At 44.2% G+C, this 18,074-nt stretch overlaps 1 protein-coding gene and 1 long non-coding RNA gene across 4 annotated transcripts in view; both read left to right on the forward strand.

The window, feature by feature from the left end:
- The window catches only part of LOC148047621 (uncharacterized), a 31,372-nt gene that overhangs the window by 7,648 nt on the left and 5,650 nt on the right, over positions 1-18,074 (forward strand). For 2 of the 3 annotated variants that reach the window (XR_015695852.1, XR_015695850.1), the window contains exon 1: positions 17,269-17,418. The exons of the other annotated variant lie outside the window; for it this stretch is intronic. This is a non-coding gene — a long non-coding RNA (uncharacterized LOC148047621). Of the gene's footprint in view, positions 1-17,268; positions 17,419-18,074 lie in introns of those variants that run through there. 3 annotated transcript variants of the gene reach the window in all.
- On the forward strand, positions 269-7,983 carry LOC106551246 (uncharacterized). Its single transcript, XM_014069300.2, has 3 exons — positions 269-377; positions 1,701-4,348; positions 6,629-7,983. The coding sequence occupies exons 2-3, from the start codon at positions 2,674-2,676 to the stop codon at positions 6,769-6,771; spliced, it is 1,818 nt and encodes a 605-aa protein (XP_013924775.2). The 5' UTR covers positions 269-377; positions 1,701-2,673; the 3' UTR covers positions 6,772-7,983.

The following is an 18,074-nucleotide window of genomic DNA, read 5'->3' on the forward strand; positions in this document are numbered from 1 at the left end:
AAACACAGAGATCGGTGCGCTTGGGGCTGCTGCTGCGACGTCCAGGGAGGAGAAACCAAGCCGTGCGCCTCCCCCAGCTGCTTTCGGGGCTTCCTGGAGCGCCAAGAACCTTCGTACCGCTCCTCGCGACTGCAACAGATGTCCAGAAGCGTCGGGAAACGTGCGGCTTATAACCCGGTGCGCTTTATATGTGGAAAAAGTTTGAAAAATTAACGTTAATTGATACTGCGGCTTATAATCCGGTGCGGCTTTTGGTCGTGAAAATACGGTAGTATTAAATGCTTGCCATCACCTAGCGGGCGGAAACGGAGACACGCCTTCTCCTCCGGACCTGCAAGTTGGTCGCCCACCCGTCGCCAAGGGGACAGCCAGTGCAGGTGAGCCACGCGGTTGCTGCGATCGCACGGGTGCTCCACCAGCTCGGGTGCAGCCGGACTGGAGCACTTTCTCCTCTCAGAAAAGCCTTCTCAGTGGAGCTGTGGCAGCCTGCCTGTCCTTTTCAGGTGTTTCGACCCCCGGGAAGGAGGGGGGTCAGGGGGGCATAAAGGGAGCAGAAGCTCCTCTGTGAATGGAGGGGGAAAAGTTTGGCTTCTCTCTGCCATTGAAGGGCTGTAGTAGGGAGAATCACAACTTTTTTCTTTCTCCTCCATTCAGAGCGCAGCTGCTGCAGCCTCTCCACATGTTGCCCAGTTATGGGGCCAGCCTGCTGTGTCCCGCAGTATTTGGGTGGAGGGGTCCTCTTTTGGGGGGGGGGAATTTGGTTGCAAAAACTCCAAGGGAGGGCAGCCTTGGAGGGCCTGGTCCTCCTTCCCCTTTTCCTCTCAGCCCTGCAAAACCAGAAATCTCCCCCCCCCCACTCCAAGCAGCAACTGAGACCATGCAGGGGGGAAGGGGAGCAAGAGAAGAAAATTCGACAAGGGAAGTTGAAAGTCAGGAAAGATGGGGCGGTCCCAATTGTGCATCAAGAGGAGTTTCTGCAAGAGGGAGGGGGAGGGGGCAGCCGCAGCTTCCAAAGACCTTTTGCTTTCAGGCAGGGATGCTGACCGGCACTCGCTTCACTTACTGCTCGCCACAGATGCTCCTTCAGCCAGCCTGGCTGCAGCCCCACCAGCTGGGCTGGCAAAGAAAGTGGGTGGGCAGATCAAGCATGAGGCGGACAGGTAGGGGGGGAGAGAGAGAGAGAGAGGGAGGGAGGCAGCTGGACGGGCAGGGGGAGTGCGTGAGGGGTGCAGGCCAGCTGAGCGAGCGTTCCGGTACGCGGCCTCTGGAGGACCCGGTACACAAATACACGTCGGATTTCTTGATCCGGTTCTTGTGAACCGGACCATGCCCCCTGAAACCCACCTCTGATATACTGGCAGGAAATTGCAAGTCACAGTCATATGAAATTGCCTTTAACAACCCACAGTAATTAGCTTAACAACTACAGAGGAACAGATGTAAATTGGCACTGTCATGTGACATGATGCTTAATGATTGAGCTGCTTAGTAACGCAAATATCAGTTCCAATTGCGGTAGGTTATGTGAGGACTATTTGAACAATTATGTCACCAGAGGAGTTGTAGACAGTATTTTCAGCCCTTATTTGCAGCTGAGGATGTACATGAGCAAAAGTGGTGTATACTTTTCTTTTTTTTTCTACCTCATCTCTAATCGTTTTACAAACAATTAAAGTTACATTTTTCTTTGCATCTTACAGATGAACAGGATGGCAATAATAGCACTCGGGACAACTGTAAATAACAATCAGTGTTGAAAAGGGAAGAAAATCAAGCCAAAAATCAAAATATTTTCCATTTCCTGCAGAAAACCTTACAAATCTGTTCCTCCTTCTCCAGCAGCTGTTTGACAAAAGAGAGAAAATCAAGAAAGAATAAGCAGATTGTGCAGAACTCAAGGATACATTACATGAGAGGTGAAGGGAGATTGTTTATAATTCAGGAAAAGAGGGAATAAATATCTGGAAGTCTGTTGGGAGGAAAAGATCAATAGTAAAGCCAGGTAGAACAGACAGGCCTCTCCCTGTGAGGAAGAAGACGGCTTGAATGAAAGCACCCTTAAACAAGGCATTGTCCATATTTTTCACCTCCTCAAGAATATCAGCTGTGCAAAAGCTCCATAGATTTGCCTGTTGTGGAAGAAGCACAGATTGCAAATCACAACTGATTATACACAAGAGGAGCCAAAAAGGAGAAAATCCATACAAATTACCTGGATGTGGCAAAAACAGCTCCCTTGTGGTTCATGGAAGCATCTCTACATAAGAAGGAAGCCACAAAAGTGCAGTAAATGCTATAGTGAGCATGGCAACATGGTGTTAACATGAGATAATTCACAGGAGGGAGAAAACATGTGACTGCAGATTGTGTGAAAGTTTCATTAGAAATTCCCAGGTCTTGAGACACTGAATGACGCATACAAAAGAATAAAACCATTTGAACATCCTTTCTGTGGGAAAAGTTTCAGTGAGAATTACACCCTAGTGAAGCCCCTGAGGATCCCACAAAAGTGAAACCCTTTGAATGTCCTGATTGTTGGAAAACTTGCAGTTATGATTCCAATTTGTGAAACACCAGGGAAACCATAAAGGAGAAAAACCCATTCAATGTCTTGACTGTGGGAGAAGTTTCAATCGTAATTCCCACGTGATAATACATCAGAGCATTCACTACATGGAGAAATCTTATAAGTGTGGAGATTGTGGGAAAAGTTTCATTAGAAATTCCCACCTACACAAGACCACGCACACAGGAGGGAAACCCTTTGAATGTCCTGATTGTGGGAAAAGCTTTATTGATGATTCCAGCCTGGTGAAACACCAGAAGACACACAAAAGAGAGAAACCATTTGAATGTCCTGACTGTGGGAAACATTTCAGTTGGAATTCCCATCTGGTGATACACCAGAGGACTCATGCAGGAGAGAAACCCTTTGAATGTCCTATCTGTGGGAAAAACTTTAGTAATAATTTTAATCTGGTGACACACCAGAGGACTCACACAGGAGATAAACCCTTTGAATGTCCTGATTGTGGGAAAAGTTTTAGTCTGAGTTCCAGCCTGGTGACACACCAGAGGACTCACACAGGAGAGAAACCCTTTGAATGTCCTATCTGTGGGAAACGCTTCAGCAATAATTTCAATCTGTTGACACACCAGAGGACTCACACAGGAGAGAAACCCTTTGAATGTCCTGACTGTAGGAAACGTTACAGTCAGAATTCCCACCTGGTCATACACCAGAGGACTCACACAGGAGAGAAACCATTTGAATGTCCTGACTGTGGGAAAAGTTTCAGTCGGAATTTCCACCTGGTGAGACACCAGAGGACTCACACAGGAGAGAAACCCTTTGAATGTCCCATTTGTGGGAAAAGTTTTAGTGATAATTCCAGCCTGGTGACACACCAGCGGACTCACACAGGAGAGAAACCCTTTGACTGTCCTGATTGTGGGAGAGGTTTCAGTCAGAATTCCCACCTGGTTCAACACCAGTGGACTCACACAGGAGAGAAACCCTTTGAATGTCCAATCTGTAGGAAAACCTTCAGTCACAATTCCCACCTGATGGTACACCAGAGGACTCACACAGGAGAGAAACCCTTTGAATGTCCTATTTGTGGGAAAAGCTTTAATCAGAATTCCAATCTGGTGAAACACCAGAGGACTCACACAGGAGAGAAACCCTTTGAATGTCCTATCTGTGGGAAAGGTTTTAGTGATAATTACAGCCAGGTGAAACACCAGAGGATTCACACAGGAGAAAAGCCCTTTGAATGTCCTATCTGTGGGAAAAGCTTTAGGGATAATTTCCGCCTTGTGAGACACCAGAGGACTCACACAGGAGAGAAACCCTTTGAATGTCCTATATGTGGGAAAAGCTTTCGTCAGAATTCCCATCTGGTGACACACCAGAGGACGCACACAGGAGAGAAACCCTTTGAATGTTCTGATTGTGGGAAATGTTACAGTCAGAATTCCTACCTGGTGATACACCAGAGGACTCACACAGGAGAGAAACCCTTTGAATGTCCTATCTGTGGGAAAAGCTTTAGCAATCATTCCAATCTGGTGACACACCAGAGGACTCACACAGGAGAGAAACCCTTTGAATGTCCTGATTGTGGGAAAAGTTTTAGTCTGAGTTCCAGCCTGGTGATGCACCAGAGGACTCACACAGGAGAGAAACCCTTTGAATGTCCTATCTGTGGGAAAAGCTTTAGCAATCATTCCAATCTGGTGGCACACCAGAAGACCCACACAGGAGAGAAACCCTTTGAATGTTCTGATTGTGGGAAATGTTACAGTCAGAATTCCAACCTGATGACACACCAGAGGACTCACACAGGTGAGAAACCATTTGAATGTCATATCTATGGGAATAGCTTTAGTAATAATTCTAATCTGGTGAGACACCAGAGGACTCACACAGGAGAGAAACCCTTTGAATGTCCTGATTGTGGGAGAGGTATCAGTAAGTATTCCTACCTAATGATACACCAGAGGATTCACACCGTGGAGAAATCTTTGAAATTTCCAATCTGCAGTTATTACTTCAAGCATAAATCATCCCTTATTGCACACAAGTTAGTCCATATGAGGAAAGGTAGATGAGTTTAGAAAATGCTTGAATTTCATTTGTGGTCTCCCATTGAAGGTTTAGGTGAGAAATTGATTATTTGAATTTGGCCTGATTCATTTTGCTCAAACATTTCTCAGGATTAAATTTGTAAGTGGAATGAAAAGGAAAATGGAAAATGGCTAACTACTAGTTTCTGGTTATCAGCAAAGCTTCTAGATATTTCCTTTTCCAAAAGTAGAGGATTTCCTCAAAAAGGATTTTGGGTGGAGCTTTTGTCTATTGATTATGGAATCCCCACATGTGGAGTTTCAGTCTTCTATCTTGTTTCACCCGATTTTGAGCCGCAGAATTCCACAGCACACATAAAAGTAATCCTCAAGATATAACTATTATGGGCCTTGAATTAAGGTTGCAGGTTGCAATGTCTGTTAAGTGAAATTGCTTTCCTTAACTACCCGGATCCCCCTGCTCTCCCTGATGCAGCCATTAATCAAATGTGTGAGTCACTAAGCAGAACACTGTCTACTCAGAGCTGGGAAAAACTCTTTATAGGCCTAGCACAGGGCTAGGCCTGCCTGCCGTAGGCATCTCTAGGCCTCCCCCACCCTCCAAGACCTCCTTTTGTTTTGTTTCTTAACCCTTGAGTCCCCTTGGCCCTTCACTCTGTCCCCCAGGATTTCCTTACACCTAGCTCCTACCCCACTGGACCTCACACCCTCCTTTTTACCTTTTGAAGATCTCTGAACTGGGGAGGGAGGGAAGGAAATGTATCAGTGATGGCTAATGTTTTTTTGGATCCTGTGCCAAAAGCAGGGGGGAGCACAGGGGAATCATGCGCGGGCATGCCCACACCCATAATGCTATGCAAGCGACCCCAGCACGCATGTGTGCGTGACCAGCGCTCCCCCTGCTTTTGGCGCCCATTTTTTGCCCTCCCTAGGCTCCAGAGGCTTTCTAAGAGCCGGGGGAGGACGAAAACAGGCTCCTCCCCCCCCCACAGCGGCCCTCCAGAGGCTTTAGGAGCATCCTGAAGCCTCCGGTGTGTGAAAACCGGCCCTACGGGCAACCCAGAACTTCAGGAACTGTGACTTCCAGTTTGGTCGTAGGACCTTTTTTCGCCCTCCGGAGCCCTCAGGGAAGCTTCTTGAAGGCTCTGGAAGGTGAAAAACAGCCCTAGGAGCAAACCAGAAGTCTGTTCCTGAACTTCTGGTTTTCCTGTAGGGCAGGTTTCTCTCGCTCCGGAGGCTTCAACGAAACGGCCTTAAAAGAAGGCCAAAGTCAGCTGGCCAGCCCACGCATGTGCACTGGAGCTGACAGGGCAACGCCTCACATGACCTAACAAATAGGTTCGCCATCACGGATATATATCATTGGGCCTCATGACTTTGTCCTGGAAGCAGCCACCATTTACAGTTGGCCCTGGATTGATCCCTGGTGTGAACTCTGTTAACGGCGCAACAGGCCACACGGCGTCCTGAGGCAAGCGTCAGCATAACATACGCATACTTGACTCACATTCTTCTCTGCTTTCTCAGAAGGGAACCAAGAGTGAAAGAAAATGCAGTCAAGTGGAAATGGTTGGAGTGCACTTAGAGGAGTTTAGCCAAAAGGAAAAGAGTAGCTGATGGGAGCTTTTTAAAACATTATTTCCTCAGGATGTCGGGGGTGGTCTGCAATGATCCTAAAGTAAGTGGGTAAGACATCCACCAAAACTAAGACTTAGTGCTTATTTTGGGGCCCAAAAGAGGGAAACGAGGATAGGTATATATGTATAATCTGTCCCCAGCACTTCCAGGTATATTCTATGATAACACTTTGCAATACTATGAACTCATGATTGACCCAAGTCAATAAATAAATTTCATAACTAAATGGGCATTTGACATGTATATTGAAAATGTAAATAATTAATGTAAGGGGTTAAGTTAGCATTTTGGCATCTTTGCCTTCTATTGTAATTGTTGTCTTTGGAGCTCTTTTTTTTTAATATTGTGCAGCCATTTTATAAACCATAATTAAACTAATCCTTTTATGTGAATCTTATAGGGAAAAGAATGCCAAAGAGAGCACTGTGGAAAACTGAATCTCAAGCAGCATTAAAATGCAAAGAAAACCAAGGCAGCAATCAAAAACCTATTAGTTCCTCTGGAAATCCCCAAAACTCTTCTTCCCCATCGGCTTACAGATAAAGAAGACGAAATTAGGAAAAGAGTTTTGAGTTGGACAAAATATGGAGTATCTGGAAGAAACATATCAAAATATTAAGGAGAATAATTTTTTAGTTCAGAAAAAGATGGAAATATCTGGAAGTCAGTGGAAATGAAAAGGTCACTTTGACAGCCAGATAAGGCAGACCATAATGCAGGCCTCGCCCTGTGAGGAAGGAAACTTGAATCTATGCTCCATCCAACAAGGGATTGAGAGTATTTTTGGGGTCCCTGAGAATCCAGGAATGTCAGTGGTGGAAAAGATCCACAGATCTGCCTATTGTGGGAAAAGCAAAGATTGTAGAATTATGCTCGAGAGGAACCACACTGGAGAAAAGCCATACCAGTGTCCCCAATGCAGCAAAAGCTTTAGTTAGAATGGCTTCCAGTTGTTCATGGAAAAACTCACACCAGAGAAAAGCCCTACGAGTTGTCCCAATGTGGCAAAAGCTATAGCAAGCAGGACAAGCTGATAATACACCAGAGAACTCACACAAGAGAGAAACGCTATGAATGCCCAGATTGTAAGAAATATTTCAGTCAAAATTCCAGTTTGGCAATACACCCGGGGGTTCACATAGGAGAGAAGCCTTTTGAATGTCCTGACTTTGCGGAAAGGAATGGTATTTAGGAGTGGTTGGCACAGCAAGTCAATATTCTTTTTATGCGTGAAGATTTTGCTCTAGGGTTGTTGTTTTTTAATGGGGGCAGAAGTTGGCAATTCCTGGGGAAGGAAAGGCATGCTTTCCACAAAGCAAAGGCTGGTTATGGGCAATGTTCCCTTTAATTTTTTTCCCAGTGTGGGCGGAAAAGTATAGTGTTTGAGCGGCTCATTTTCATGCCTGAGCACCTGAATTTTTTTCACAGATGTCACCCAAGACAACAACGAAATCAGTGTTATATAAAATCAAACTAATAAAATTTTAAAATGAATAAAATAGTAAACGAATAAATTTAGAAATATTTGTTCAAAAGCAAACTCACTACAATTCTCTTTTCAAATTCATTTTGGATTAAATTAAAAAAAACCTTTGAAATGAATATATAAATAGCACTTAATACTGGTAATATTAAAATAGTAAGTGTTTGATATACTTCATTTTAATGAATTTCACTTGATATACTTCATTTTAATGTATTATATGAAATTTGCTATTTTAAACGAGGAAAATGATTAAAATCCCCATGCATAAAGTCTCATTCACATCTAACAGTTTTCTTTCATCATTAATTTGTAAACTCAAGGATTTATTGCCTGTCTGTTCAACAATGCTTGCTGATTGTTTAAAAAAATGTGGCAATTTGTTCCTCTCTATACAGGTGGTTTCAGTAACCTACTACTACTGAACTCTGGGAGACAATTCTGCATATAACTAGTGATAGTAACTAGTGACCCAAAATATTCAACAAAATTGCACAGATAAACTGACAGATAGGAAGTTTAATTAGATGAAAAGCAAAACTATTCTCAATGACTTTGAAGATCCCAATGAGTTATCAAATATCACGTGATGTCATGTGACTGGCTGGAGACTCAAAGATAGCTGAGATTGCAGCCAGGAGAGGTAGAACAAGGAAGGTTTTCTTTGAAAGAGAGAGATGCATGAGGAAACAGACCTGCTTCCTGCATTTAGATTCTGTGGTGCGAGCGCTCTAGGTGGGAGTTTAGGATTGCTGCTGTGCCGCCCTGGATTTGCCAATGTGAGCCTCAGGTGGGTAGCCTCGAGAGAAACGGCAGCAGTGAGCCTTCTGCCTTCGCTTTCTACCTCGTTGTGGAGAGGTAGAAAGCGAAGACAGGAGGCTCACTGCTGCCATTTCTCCCGAGCGTGGGTTGTCCTCTGCGGAGCAACCCACACTCGGCTTAGTTGGCTTGTTCTTGGTTGGTGACCAGCCCCCACTCCTTGTGGGCTTTTATGTGTTAATCGAGGCACGGATGCTAGAGAGGAAGGGAAGCCAGCTGCTTTCACACAATACATTTATCTCGGAGGTTAAATTAATCACGTGGGTCAGAAAGAACTTTCTTTCAGCGAGTTTCTGTCGATCACTCCCCCACCCACCCAACGAGGCAAATTTAGCCCTCTTAAACTTGTGCGAAAGCAGCTGTGGGCAATGTTCCCTCTAAATAGTTGCTCCAGGAAGCCCGAACCATGTCAAGTCCTCAATACAGTCACTTTGCTGCCCTGCTGCACCTCAAGACTCCTGTTTAGCTGGAGGGGGTTTCAATCGTGATTGTGCGGCTGCTTTGTAGACTGCAGTCCATGTCTGGCAAACGACACTGCGTGGCAGTTGGAAACTGCTGCGTAGTGTTTACTTTCCACATGCACGTCCATGCAGCCACGCAGCTTAGAGGGAACAATGGTTATTGAAACAGGGCAGCTTAAACTCATTGGGCTGGAGATGTTAACCATGCTCAAAACATTGGTTGGGCTTCTCATACTTATTGCAGCAGCCAAAATGCGAGGAGCTGCTCTTTTGGTATCCTGAGCGCTTCCTTTCGCAGCATCTTCAGGGCCACCCGTTTATGTTATCCCCTGCCAATCACCACCCCCTGTCCTACCCACCTCCAGGGCTTGCGTCACTCCATATGCTCAACTCGCAGGTCAGACCGGCTTCGGGAAACACCCCAGAAGGGCTCCCATGCCACGGTCTCCCGCATGCTCCCCTACTACCTTCACATGCTTCACATGTCAGTACACCCACTGTCAGTATCACCCATTTGCCAGCTCGCCCTCCCCCCCCCACCCTCCGGCCCATGCCCTTTGTCCTTACCTTTGTGAGCAGCGATGAATAGAAGTACACAGCTGAGATACTAGGTTCTGCAAGGTATATATAAGGCCAACAGCCAGCGTTCCCTCTAAGCTGTGCGTGTGAGCGGCCGCGCAGGTAACAAAGAAACACCACGCACAAGTTTCAAAGTGCAGCGCAGTGTTTTTTAATGTCTTTAAATGTGACTGAAAATATCCCCCTTCCCTGCCTTCTGAACTCTGATTTCTGATTGGTGAAATCAAGGAAGACTCTGCCCGGAGACCGATGACGCTGCAGAAGGGAGAATTCCCATTGGTCCTCTGGGGCTTCGTCAGTTCCTGGGAAAATGGGATTTGCTGGTTGTAGCCTGCATTTCTCTGCACATCCGGGGTTTCTCAGGCATTGCCTCGTCTGAAGCTCCGTTCTGGGCTCAGCATTTTTTCTGCAATCCCTTCGCTTTGGGGAGAGAGGGAAGCAGCGTGGGATTGGACTGCCTGAGCCAAAGGGGTCCACGGGATCTTGAGACTTGATTTTTGAGCAGTACCAATCCTTTCCACTCTTTCCTTTTCCTTTCTGTCCTTCTTCTAACTTCCTTTCTTTTTCCTTTCCTTTCTCTTTTCCTTTCCTTTTTTCCATTTCCTTTTCTTTCTCCTTTCCTTTTCTTTCTCCTTTCCTTTCCTTTCTCTTTTCCTTTCCTTCTTTTCCTTTCCTTCTTTTCCATTTCCTCTTTCCCTTTCATTTCTCATTTCCTTTCCTTCTTTTCCTTTTCCTTTTCCTTTCCTTCTTTTCCATTTCCTTTCCTTTTTCCTTTCTCTTTTCCTTTCCTTTCTTCTTTCCCATTTCCTTTCCTTTTTCCTTTCCTTCTTTTCCATTTCCTTTTCTTTTTCCTTTCCTTTCTCTTTTCCTTTCCTTTCTCTTTTCCTTTCCTTTCTTCTTTCCCATTTCCTTTCCTTTTTCCTTTCCTTCTTTTCTATTTCCTTTTTCCTTTCCTTTTCTTGTTTCCCATTTTCTTTCCTTTCCCTCCCCCTCCCCTCCCTTCCTTCCTGGGGGTCTGAGGGAGAGGGAGGGGACCCTTTTCCTCCTTGCCTCCCTCCCAACATCTGCTCTGATGGCAATTAGAGCCGAGGTGGCGCAGTGGTTAAATGCAGCACTGCAGGCTACTTCAGCTGACTGCAGTTCTGCAGTTTGGCTGTTCAAATCTCACCGGCTCAAGGTTGACTCAGCCTTCCATCCTTCCGAGGTGGGTAAAGTGAGGACCCAGACTGTGGGGGCAATATGCTGACTCTGTAAACCACTTAGAGAGGGCTGAAAGCCCTATGAAGCGGTATATAAGTCTAACTGCTATTGCTATTGCTAATTATGGCTAAAAAAATTTCAGGTGCTCAGGCATGAAAATGTGCTGCCCGAACACTATACTTTTCCACACACACGGAAAAAAAAATAGAGGGAACATTGCCAACAGCTGGAGGAGGAATGATGAGGTTGGCGGGAAAAAGCAGGCACACAAGGAGTGGCTGTAAGTCAAGGGCAGGGCTTAATCCTACCACTACGCAGGATGGATACATTGTGTTGGATGGCCATATTCAGCCCGCAAGTACTTTGAGGACTCCTGACATAAAGCTTCCCCTGGTTGGTTTTTGTTCTGTGGCACTAAGGCCCAATAGTCTCCCAATTCCATGGAAAGGGGGCATGCCGCCTTAGTCAATTTCCTCACTGAAGAGGTAGCAGAAAAGAGATTTCCAAACCCCAACTGCTGATTTTGACTCACAAATGATGGTGCCCAGTTGCCCAGTGAAGCAGAATATGTTGCACTGGTTTTCCACTGCATTAGTCCCAGGGCTCCTTGTGCGCAACTTCAAAAATATTCGTAGTCTGGCTTGTATACTGGTTAATCTAAATTTGGCCTCACAAATCCTGGATGCAATAAACTGAGGCAGGTTCAGGAAGCAATCCTTGGAAATGGGCAGCCCTTGATTATCTACTAAGGCAGAATCATGGCTGCAAACAATTTTGGGATATGTGCTTGCTTCAAACCTGACCGAAAGATCCTAGAAAGTGACATCAGATATCTAAAAAGAATTGGCACAGAAAATTGCGCTATATATATTTTTTTCTACTTAACAAAATTTCTGACCTTGCTGCTAAAGATAATGGGTTGAAAACTCTCCTTTTGGGCTACTGCCATAATCAACATGAGAGTCCTCTGCTGCCTCCTATATATATATATATGTAAATTACAGATACCCCAAAAGGGGGGAATTGTGGGAAGCTGCCCCACCTGAGAATAAAATATTTTGGGGAATATTAAAAAAGGTAGAAAAGGAGAAACACGTTCTTAGAGGCAGAAAGCAGCTCCCAATCTTCCCTAATAGCCTACAGCAGATGCTCATTAAGAAATCCTGGGCCAGCCTATTCACAAAGAAAATACCCTCATCTCCAGGTGATGGGATTAAGGACAGGACATGACCTTAACCCAGGGGCTCTGAAACTTTTTAAATGGGTCCAATTTATGGTCCCTCAAACTGTTGGGAGGGCCGGACCAGCTGGGTGGGCATGACTAGGTGGTCATGTGACTAGATGGGCATGGCCAATTCAACAGTCCTTTGAAGAATGCACAAAAATTAAACTTTCAATTTGTTTTGTTCCTGTGGGTGTTTTATTAGCTTTTGTTTGCATGTTGCTCTTTCTGTTGCCTTTTCTTTTTACTAGATCATGGCTTAACCCCATGCATTGAGAAAAATGGAAACAATACCGGCCCATTAAAGAAGGAAGGCTAGAGGGAATAGATAACAGGATAAAATCAATCACATATATTTGACAGGATTATGGCCAAGGAAGTGATAATTAAGACCCATCATGAGCCTTTGCGAAACAAGTAAAAATAATCAAATAATGAAAGCACACAAAGAGACCTAAAAATTACAAAATACTGTAAAGTGTATAAAAATCCTTGCACTCAACAAGCTAATTTGTCAGCTGTGCCAGAACTCCGTGCTGTGGTTCTGCTCATTAATTTCCAGATCTTCTCTCCCGGCTTGGAACTGAACCAGATGGATTTTTCTTCCAACATCCTACTGTGTTTTTTTCTTCTTGGAAGTGCCTGTTTGTTACCTCCGTGGTAGCAGCACCAAGATGTTGACAAATTTGTTGCAACAGCCTTGGTGTTGGAGAAGTGAGAAAGAAATTATATGGTGGAAAATGTTTCATTTCTAAAAAAGCATTGTGCTGCTCTTTAAATAGCTTTTGAGAATGAAAGAAATGGGTATTGGCAGCATTGCTGTGAATGTGGGGGTAAGATAATGTAAAGCTGTCTTCCCAACATATGGGAGATGCTTCTATTTCATTCCTCTCAGGGCTTCTTTTAAGGCTGCTTGGAAAGATGGTTTAATGGTGGACAGGACCACATGGTTTGAGGCCCTGGGGAAAATGAGCACATGGCTGTGTGTGAGAGTGTATACCCTCTCTTGGGCCACCTTGGAGCCTCCTGTTCCTGTGTAAGAAATGTATTCTGATTGGTTGTCTTGAGTCCCGGGCTTGGTTGAACCTTGCAGGGTGATACAATCTCCCCAGGTTCCATGTGGTGAGTTCTGTTGCTAGATGGGTAGAGGGCTAATCCTATTATATTCTGAGGGTGAAGATCTTTTGTGTTGTAAATAATGTGGCCCAGTCTTTCTGGGGCCATTAATAAAGGGGGGGGGGCGGTGCTTTCCAAGAGCATATTTCTTTTCTCATCCAGGGAGGTATAATATTCTGCCTTTTTAATATTTCCTACAATATTTCATTCTTCTGGGAAAGGGTGGGTGCTAACTTCTTACAATCCCTCCTTTATACCAAAATATGGGGGTGGAACACATGTTATTGGTAAAAGATTAAAAATTGATCAGATCAGAGAGACTTGAGGGTGCTTTTAATTGTTCTGAAAACACGTAGAAAGTAGAAATTGGGAATAGTATGTATATTGATATATAATGGAGTACATTAACATTACTGTATATACACGTAAATGTTAGAAGTTGAAATATATTATTATGTATACCTAAACAATATTATTATTAGTGTTGTGTATAAAATACATTGACCCAGACAGTACACTGTTCACCAAGCTGTTACGGATGTATATAAAAATAACTGTAAATAAAATTATTTTTAAAAAACTACCCCAGTGGGGACAAATTATATTTATCAGCCATGGATTTGGGAATTTGGGAGGGAATAAAGTGGGACAGTAAGACAGGGAACAGAAGACCTTGGAAGAGCTTATGGCTTTGCTGGCTGTTGCAAGAGTTCATTGCAAAGAATGTGACTTCTTTTTTTTCTTTTGGGGATGTCTGATGCTTAGAACCAAAGGCCCAGAAGGCAAGAAAGAGCAATGGGTGTGGTTCTGAGTATAAAAATAATAATAGTTTATGTCACGATGAAGGATTAAGTGCAGATTAGAAATAAATATTAATTGAATTTCAATATACAAAAAGGGGATATTAAAACAAACACGAGGGAAATAGCAGAACATCCAACCAAAAAACCTTCTTTCACAGCAATGTGGACAATACCTGTTTTTTTCATTCAAAAAGCTATTTAATGCCTTTTTTAGAAATGCAATGTTTTCCACCATATAATGTCTTTTTCACAGCTCCAACACCAAGGCAGTTTATTTTTTATTTATTTTATTTGTTTGATTTGTTGTTTACAAGATAATAGGTATAAGAATAAACATGAACATGAATGAAATGGGTACGAATAAATAGGGACAATAGGACAGGGATGATGGGCACAATGGTGTGCTTATGCACGCCCCTTACAGAACCCTTAGGAATGGAGTGAGGTCAATAGTAAGTAGGCAGTTTAAGGTTAAAGTTATGGGGCTTTCAAGATGTAACAATTTTGCAACAAATAAGAGGCATCTTGGTTGGTAGCAACCAGGCACCTCCAAGAAGACAAGATCACAGCAGGGGTTGTTCAGGAACCTAAGAACCCAGGACTCAAAACCACAATGCTTTTCTTCTTGAGCTACAACCTCTGTGCATATTTTTTAACATGTATTTTTTAGAAGCTTCAGCAACTTACTGGGGCCACTCAGAAACTCTGCTTATGACTCACAAATATTTTGTGCAAAGGAGATGCTGGCTAGGAAATTCTGGCCTCAAAATCCGGAAGACTTTCAGGATGCAGAAGGAGGAAACTGAACGTTGCGTTTCTCTAAGACACATTAAAATTAACCTGAGGGTAATAGCAGAATATATAAAAACAACCCTCTGTACAATAAAAAGATAAATAGACATTGCGGGAGGGGAAAATTTTCTTCTACCATGTATAGGCAATCAGGTCCTCTTTCTTGGGCTACATTTTCTAGGCCTTCTGCATACGTTTCTCTTTGTGACCTAATGGGAGACTTCACTGCAAGCAAATTTATATAATTTACACCTGGCATTTAGCAGATAATAACATTTCCTCCTCCAAGAATGAAGCTTAGTGGTTGATGCTCTTGGATGCAGCCCTGGCCAGCAGGAGTGAAGCTCCCCTGGAGTGTCTGGCCTGATGCTGCTGACATGCCCTCAAAACCTAGGGGCCACAGAGTCATAAAGTTTTGGTATGTAAAAGAGATTTTGAACTCCACTGAAAGTCACCCCTAAGAAAGCTGATTGTGTAATTCTGTAAAACCTTCATGAACTTTTAGGGCACAACACATAGCTAATCTTCACAAGGTTAAGTAACATCACATTTCACTATTTCACTAGGCTCAGCTACAAAGTCGGTTGCTAGAAGTAAAAAACGACTTGATAGCATTTAATCAGTGGAAACTTGTTGCAAACGCCTTAGGTAGGAACTGGAGAAGGAATTTTTTTTCTGCCTCCTATCTGGAGATGGTGCTCAAACAGGCAACACTTGTGCCTAGGAAGTGGATAATACTTGTGGTTGAGCTTAAAGGAGTTAAAACCATCGAGTACTGAATTGCTAGAAAGTTTGGAAAGCGACGAGAAGAGTAGAAGAAAGAAAGTCCAGTTGCCTATTGAAAAAAAAGCACCTTTGGGAACAGCTGAACTTCCTCTTCCGGATCACTCATGGGAGGAGAGTGTTGTACAGAGCGGCTTTTGTGCTCTTTCCAGGGTCGAAGCAGCAGCTGGAAGGTGAGTTGAGGGCGGGTGGGAGGAGAGTCCTGGAAGCGGAGAAGCAACTGGGCTGAAGCATCTCAGCTGCTGCTGCTGCAGGTTCCTTCCCTCCTCGAATTTAAGTCCACTGGGGCTGCACGCTGCGAAACTGGTGGCTGCAATTTTCCTTCTGCTGGGAAGATTGGGAAAGTCTCTTCCAAGTGAAGGTGAATTCTTTGGGAATGGCTTCCCTCCAGAGGTTGTGGGGGCTCCCATCACTGGAGGGTTTGTGACAGAGCTGGGTGGGACCTTGCAGGTCTTCTATTCAGACGCCCTGATCAAGCAGGAGAACCAATATCATTTCAGACAAATGGCTGTCCTGCCTCTGATTAAAAGCCACCAGGGATGGAGCCCCCACAACCTCTGAAGGGAAAACCTCCCACTGGTTCACTGTTCTTAGTGTCAGGAAGTTTCTCCTTAGTTCGAAGTTGCTTCTCTCCTTGATTAGTTTCCATCCAGTTCCTTGTCCTGCCTTCAGGGGCTTTGGAGAATAGGTTGACACCCTCCCTCTTTTGTGGCAACTCCTCAAGTATTGGAAGATGGCTATCATGTCTTTCCTAATCCTTCCCTTCACTAGACTAGACATACCATATTTCCTGCAACCTCTAAATTATATTTTAGCCTCCAAGGCCCTAATCCTCTTTGTTGCTCTTTTCTGCTTTCTTTCTAGAGTCTCAACATTTTTTTATGATATGGTGACCAAACTGTCTGCAATTATCTAAGTGTGATCTTACTCTTAATAAAGTGGTACTAGTACTTCACATGATCATGATTCTATCTCTCTGTTAATGCAGCCTGAGATCGGTGCACTGCCACCCAGAAATGCTATTACCGCGATCTCTGCCGCCTGGAACCGCCCGAGAAGGGGCAGGTAAAGTGGGCCCTGCAGAGATCGTGGTACCAGTGTTTTGGATGGATCGATCTCAGGAGCCTAAAACCTTTGAATCAAGCCTGATTGTGTCCCATTTAGGTTTTTAACTTCCCGATCTAGCGTTATGAGAAAAGCTTTTGTAAAAAGGAGATTGTTCCCATCGCTGCCACTGCCTAAGCCCTTCCGGAAGCCCTGAAAGTGAAACCTCTCTCCTTCCCAGCCATCACGATCTCTACAGCGCCCGCTTTGCCTGCCCCTTTTTCAGACGACTCAGGTGGCTACATTCAGAGTATAAGACGCACCCAGATTGTCACCCTCTTTTTGGAGTAAAAAAGTGCATCTTATACTCCTAAAAAAATGGTAATGAATTAAGTAGGTGTCTCTCTACTGTCTGTCACTCCCTTGCCATCATCTCCCATTAGAGGACTGACTGTTTCCCTAACCTTTTTCTTGTTTTATACATGTTTTAAAATGATTTTTGATATTTGTTGTAAGTTTTAATTCATTTTCAACATGACCTTGATTTCATCTTTGCAGATTCAAGCTATATGCTACTATTCTGCCTTAGTTATGTGTCCCTCTTTCCATTTTTTATACTGATCCTTTTTTTCATTCAGTTTATCAGTGAGATTTTTCTGCAACCATGCTGGTTTCTTCTTGGATATCTTGTTTTCCATTTTTAGTGATATTGTGTTGGCATAGGCTTCTATGATCATACTAGTCGGTTGGATACCCGTGCTTTGCTACGGAACTGGAACAGCAATAGATAGCATTCTTCACCATCACGCTCCATTATCCTGTAGCTGTAAAAGGCAGCAGCAGACACGGTCTTCTTGAGAAGAACTTTGGTGTTTGGTTCACACTGAGGTATTTAGGTATTTAGGTATTTAGGTATTTATTGGGATTTATATGCCGCCCTTTTCCCTGAGGGGACTCAGGGCGGCTTACAACCACAGGGGATTTCATGTAATAGCCATCTTCTCCATGGTAGAACATCAGAGGGTACTGGAGAGCTTCATAGGCACGGTACATCTCACTGATTCATAACAGCCAGTTTTCTCTGCTGTGGAGAACGATATCTCTTTTCTCAAAATCCTGGGCAACAACAAGAACAGCCACTTCTGTAGTCATGGGGGCATTGAAACGACTTTGGTGCCCTCCAGAAGGCTTCCTATCAGCATTAATCACCCCTTGGAAGTCCTTGGAAGTATGGTTCAAGGGAGAGAGGTGCACCACCACTGTAGCACATCCCGGGACCCTCAACCTGCCATTCCGAAACACAACACCGCTGTCTGCGTAAGGCGGCAAACCCACATGGCTTGTGGCTTGGCTAGGACCACTGTGAGCATGCGTGGGCAGTGGGTGGAGTCACAGGAAGTTTTAAACAGGGAGGGGAGCACTGGGCTTCAGCTTTGACTTCATCTCACTATATCTTATCACTGGGTGTTTCTCAGATCATGCCTAAGCGTGGAAGATAAAACAATACACACTGAGAATTGTGTACCGTGTTTCCCTGAAAATAA

The sequence above is a fragment of the Thamnophis sirtalis genome, unplaced genomic scaffold (assembly GCF_051295495.1).
Source record: "Thamnophis sirtalis isolate CommonGarterSnake01/CBP01778 unplaced genomic scaffold, rThaSir2_p1.2 scaffold_3, whole genome shotgun sequence".
Taxonomy (NCBI): Eukaryota; Metazoa; Chordata; class Lepidosauria; order Squamata; family Natricidae; genus Thamnophis; species Thamnophis sirtalis.

Excerpts from the sequence above, each read along its gene's own strand:
- LOC106551246 (XM_014069300.2), top strand. The coding sequence starts at position 2,674 with ATGGAGAAATCTTATAAGTGTGGAGATTGTGGGAAAAGTTTCATTAGA. Across the intron at positions 4,349-6,628 it reads ACACCAGAGGACTCACACAG|GGAAAAGAATGCCAAAGAGA; the intron begins GTGAGAAACCAT and ends TGAATCTTATAG.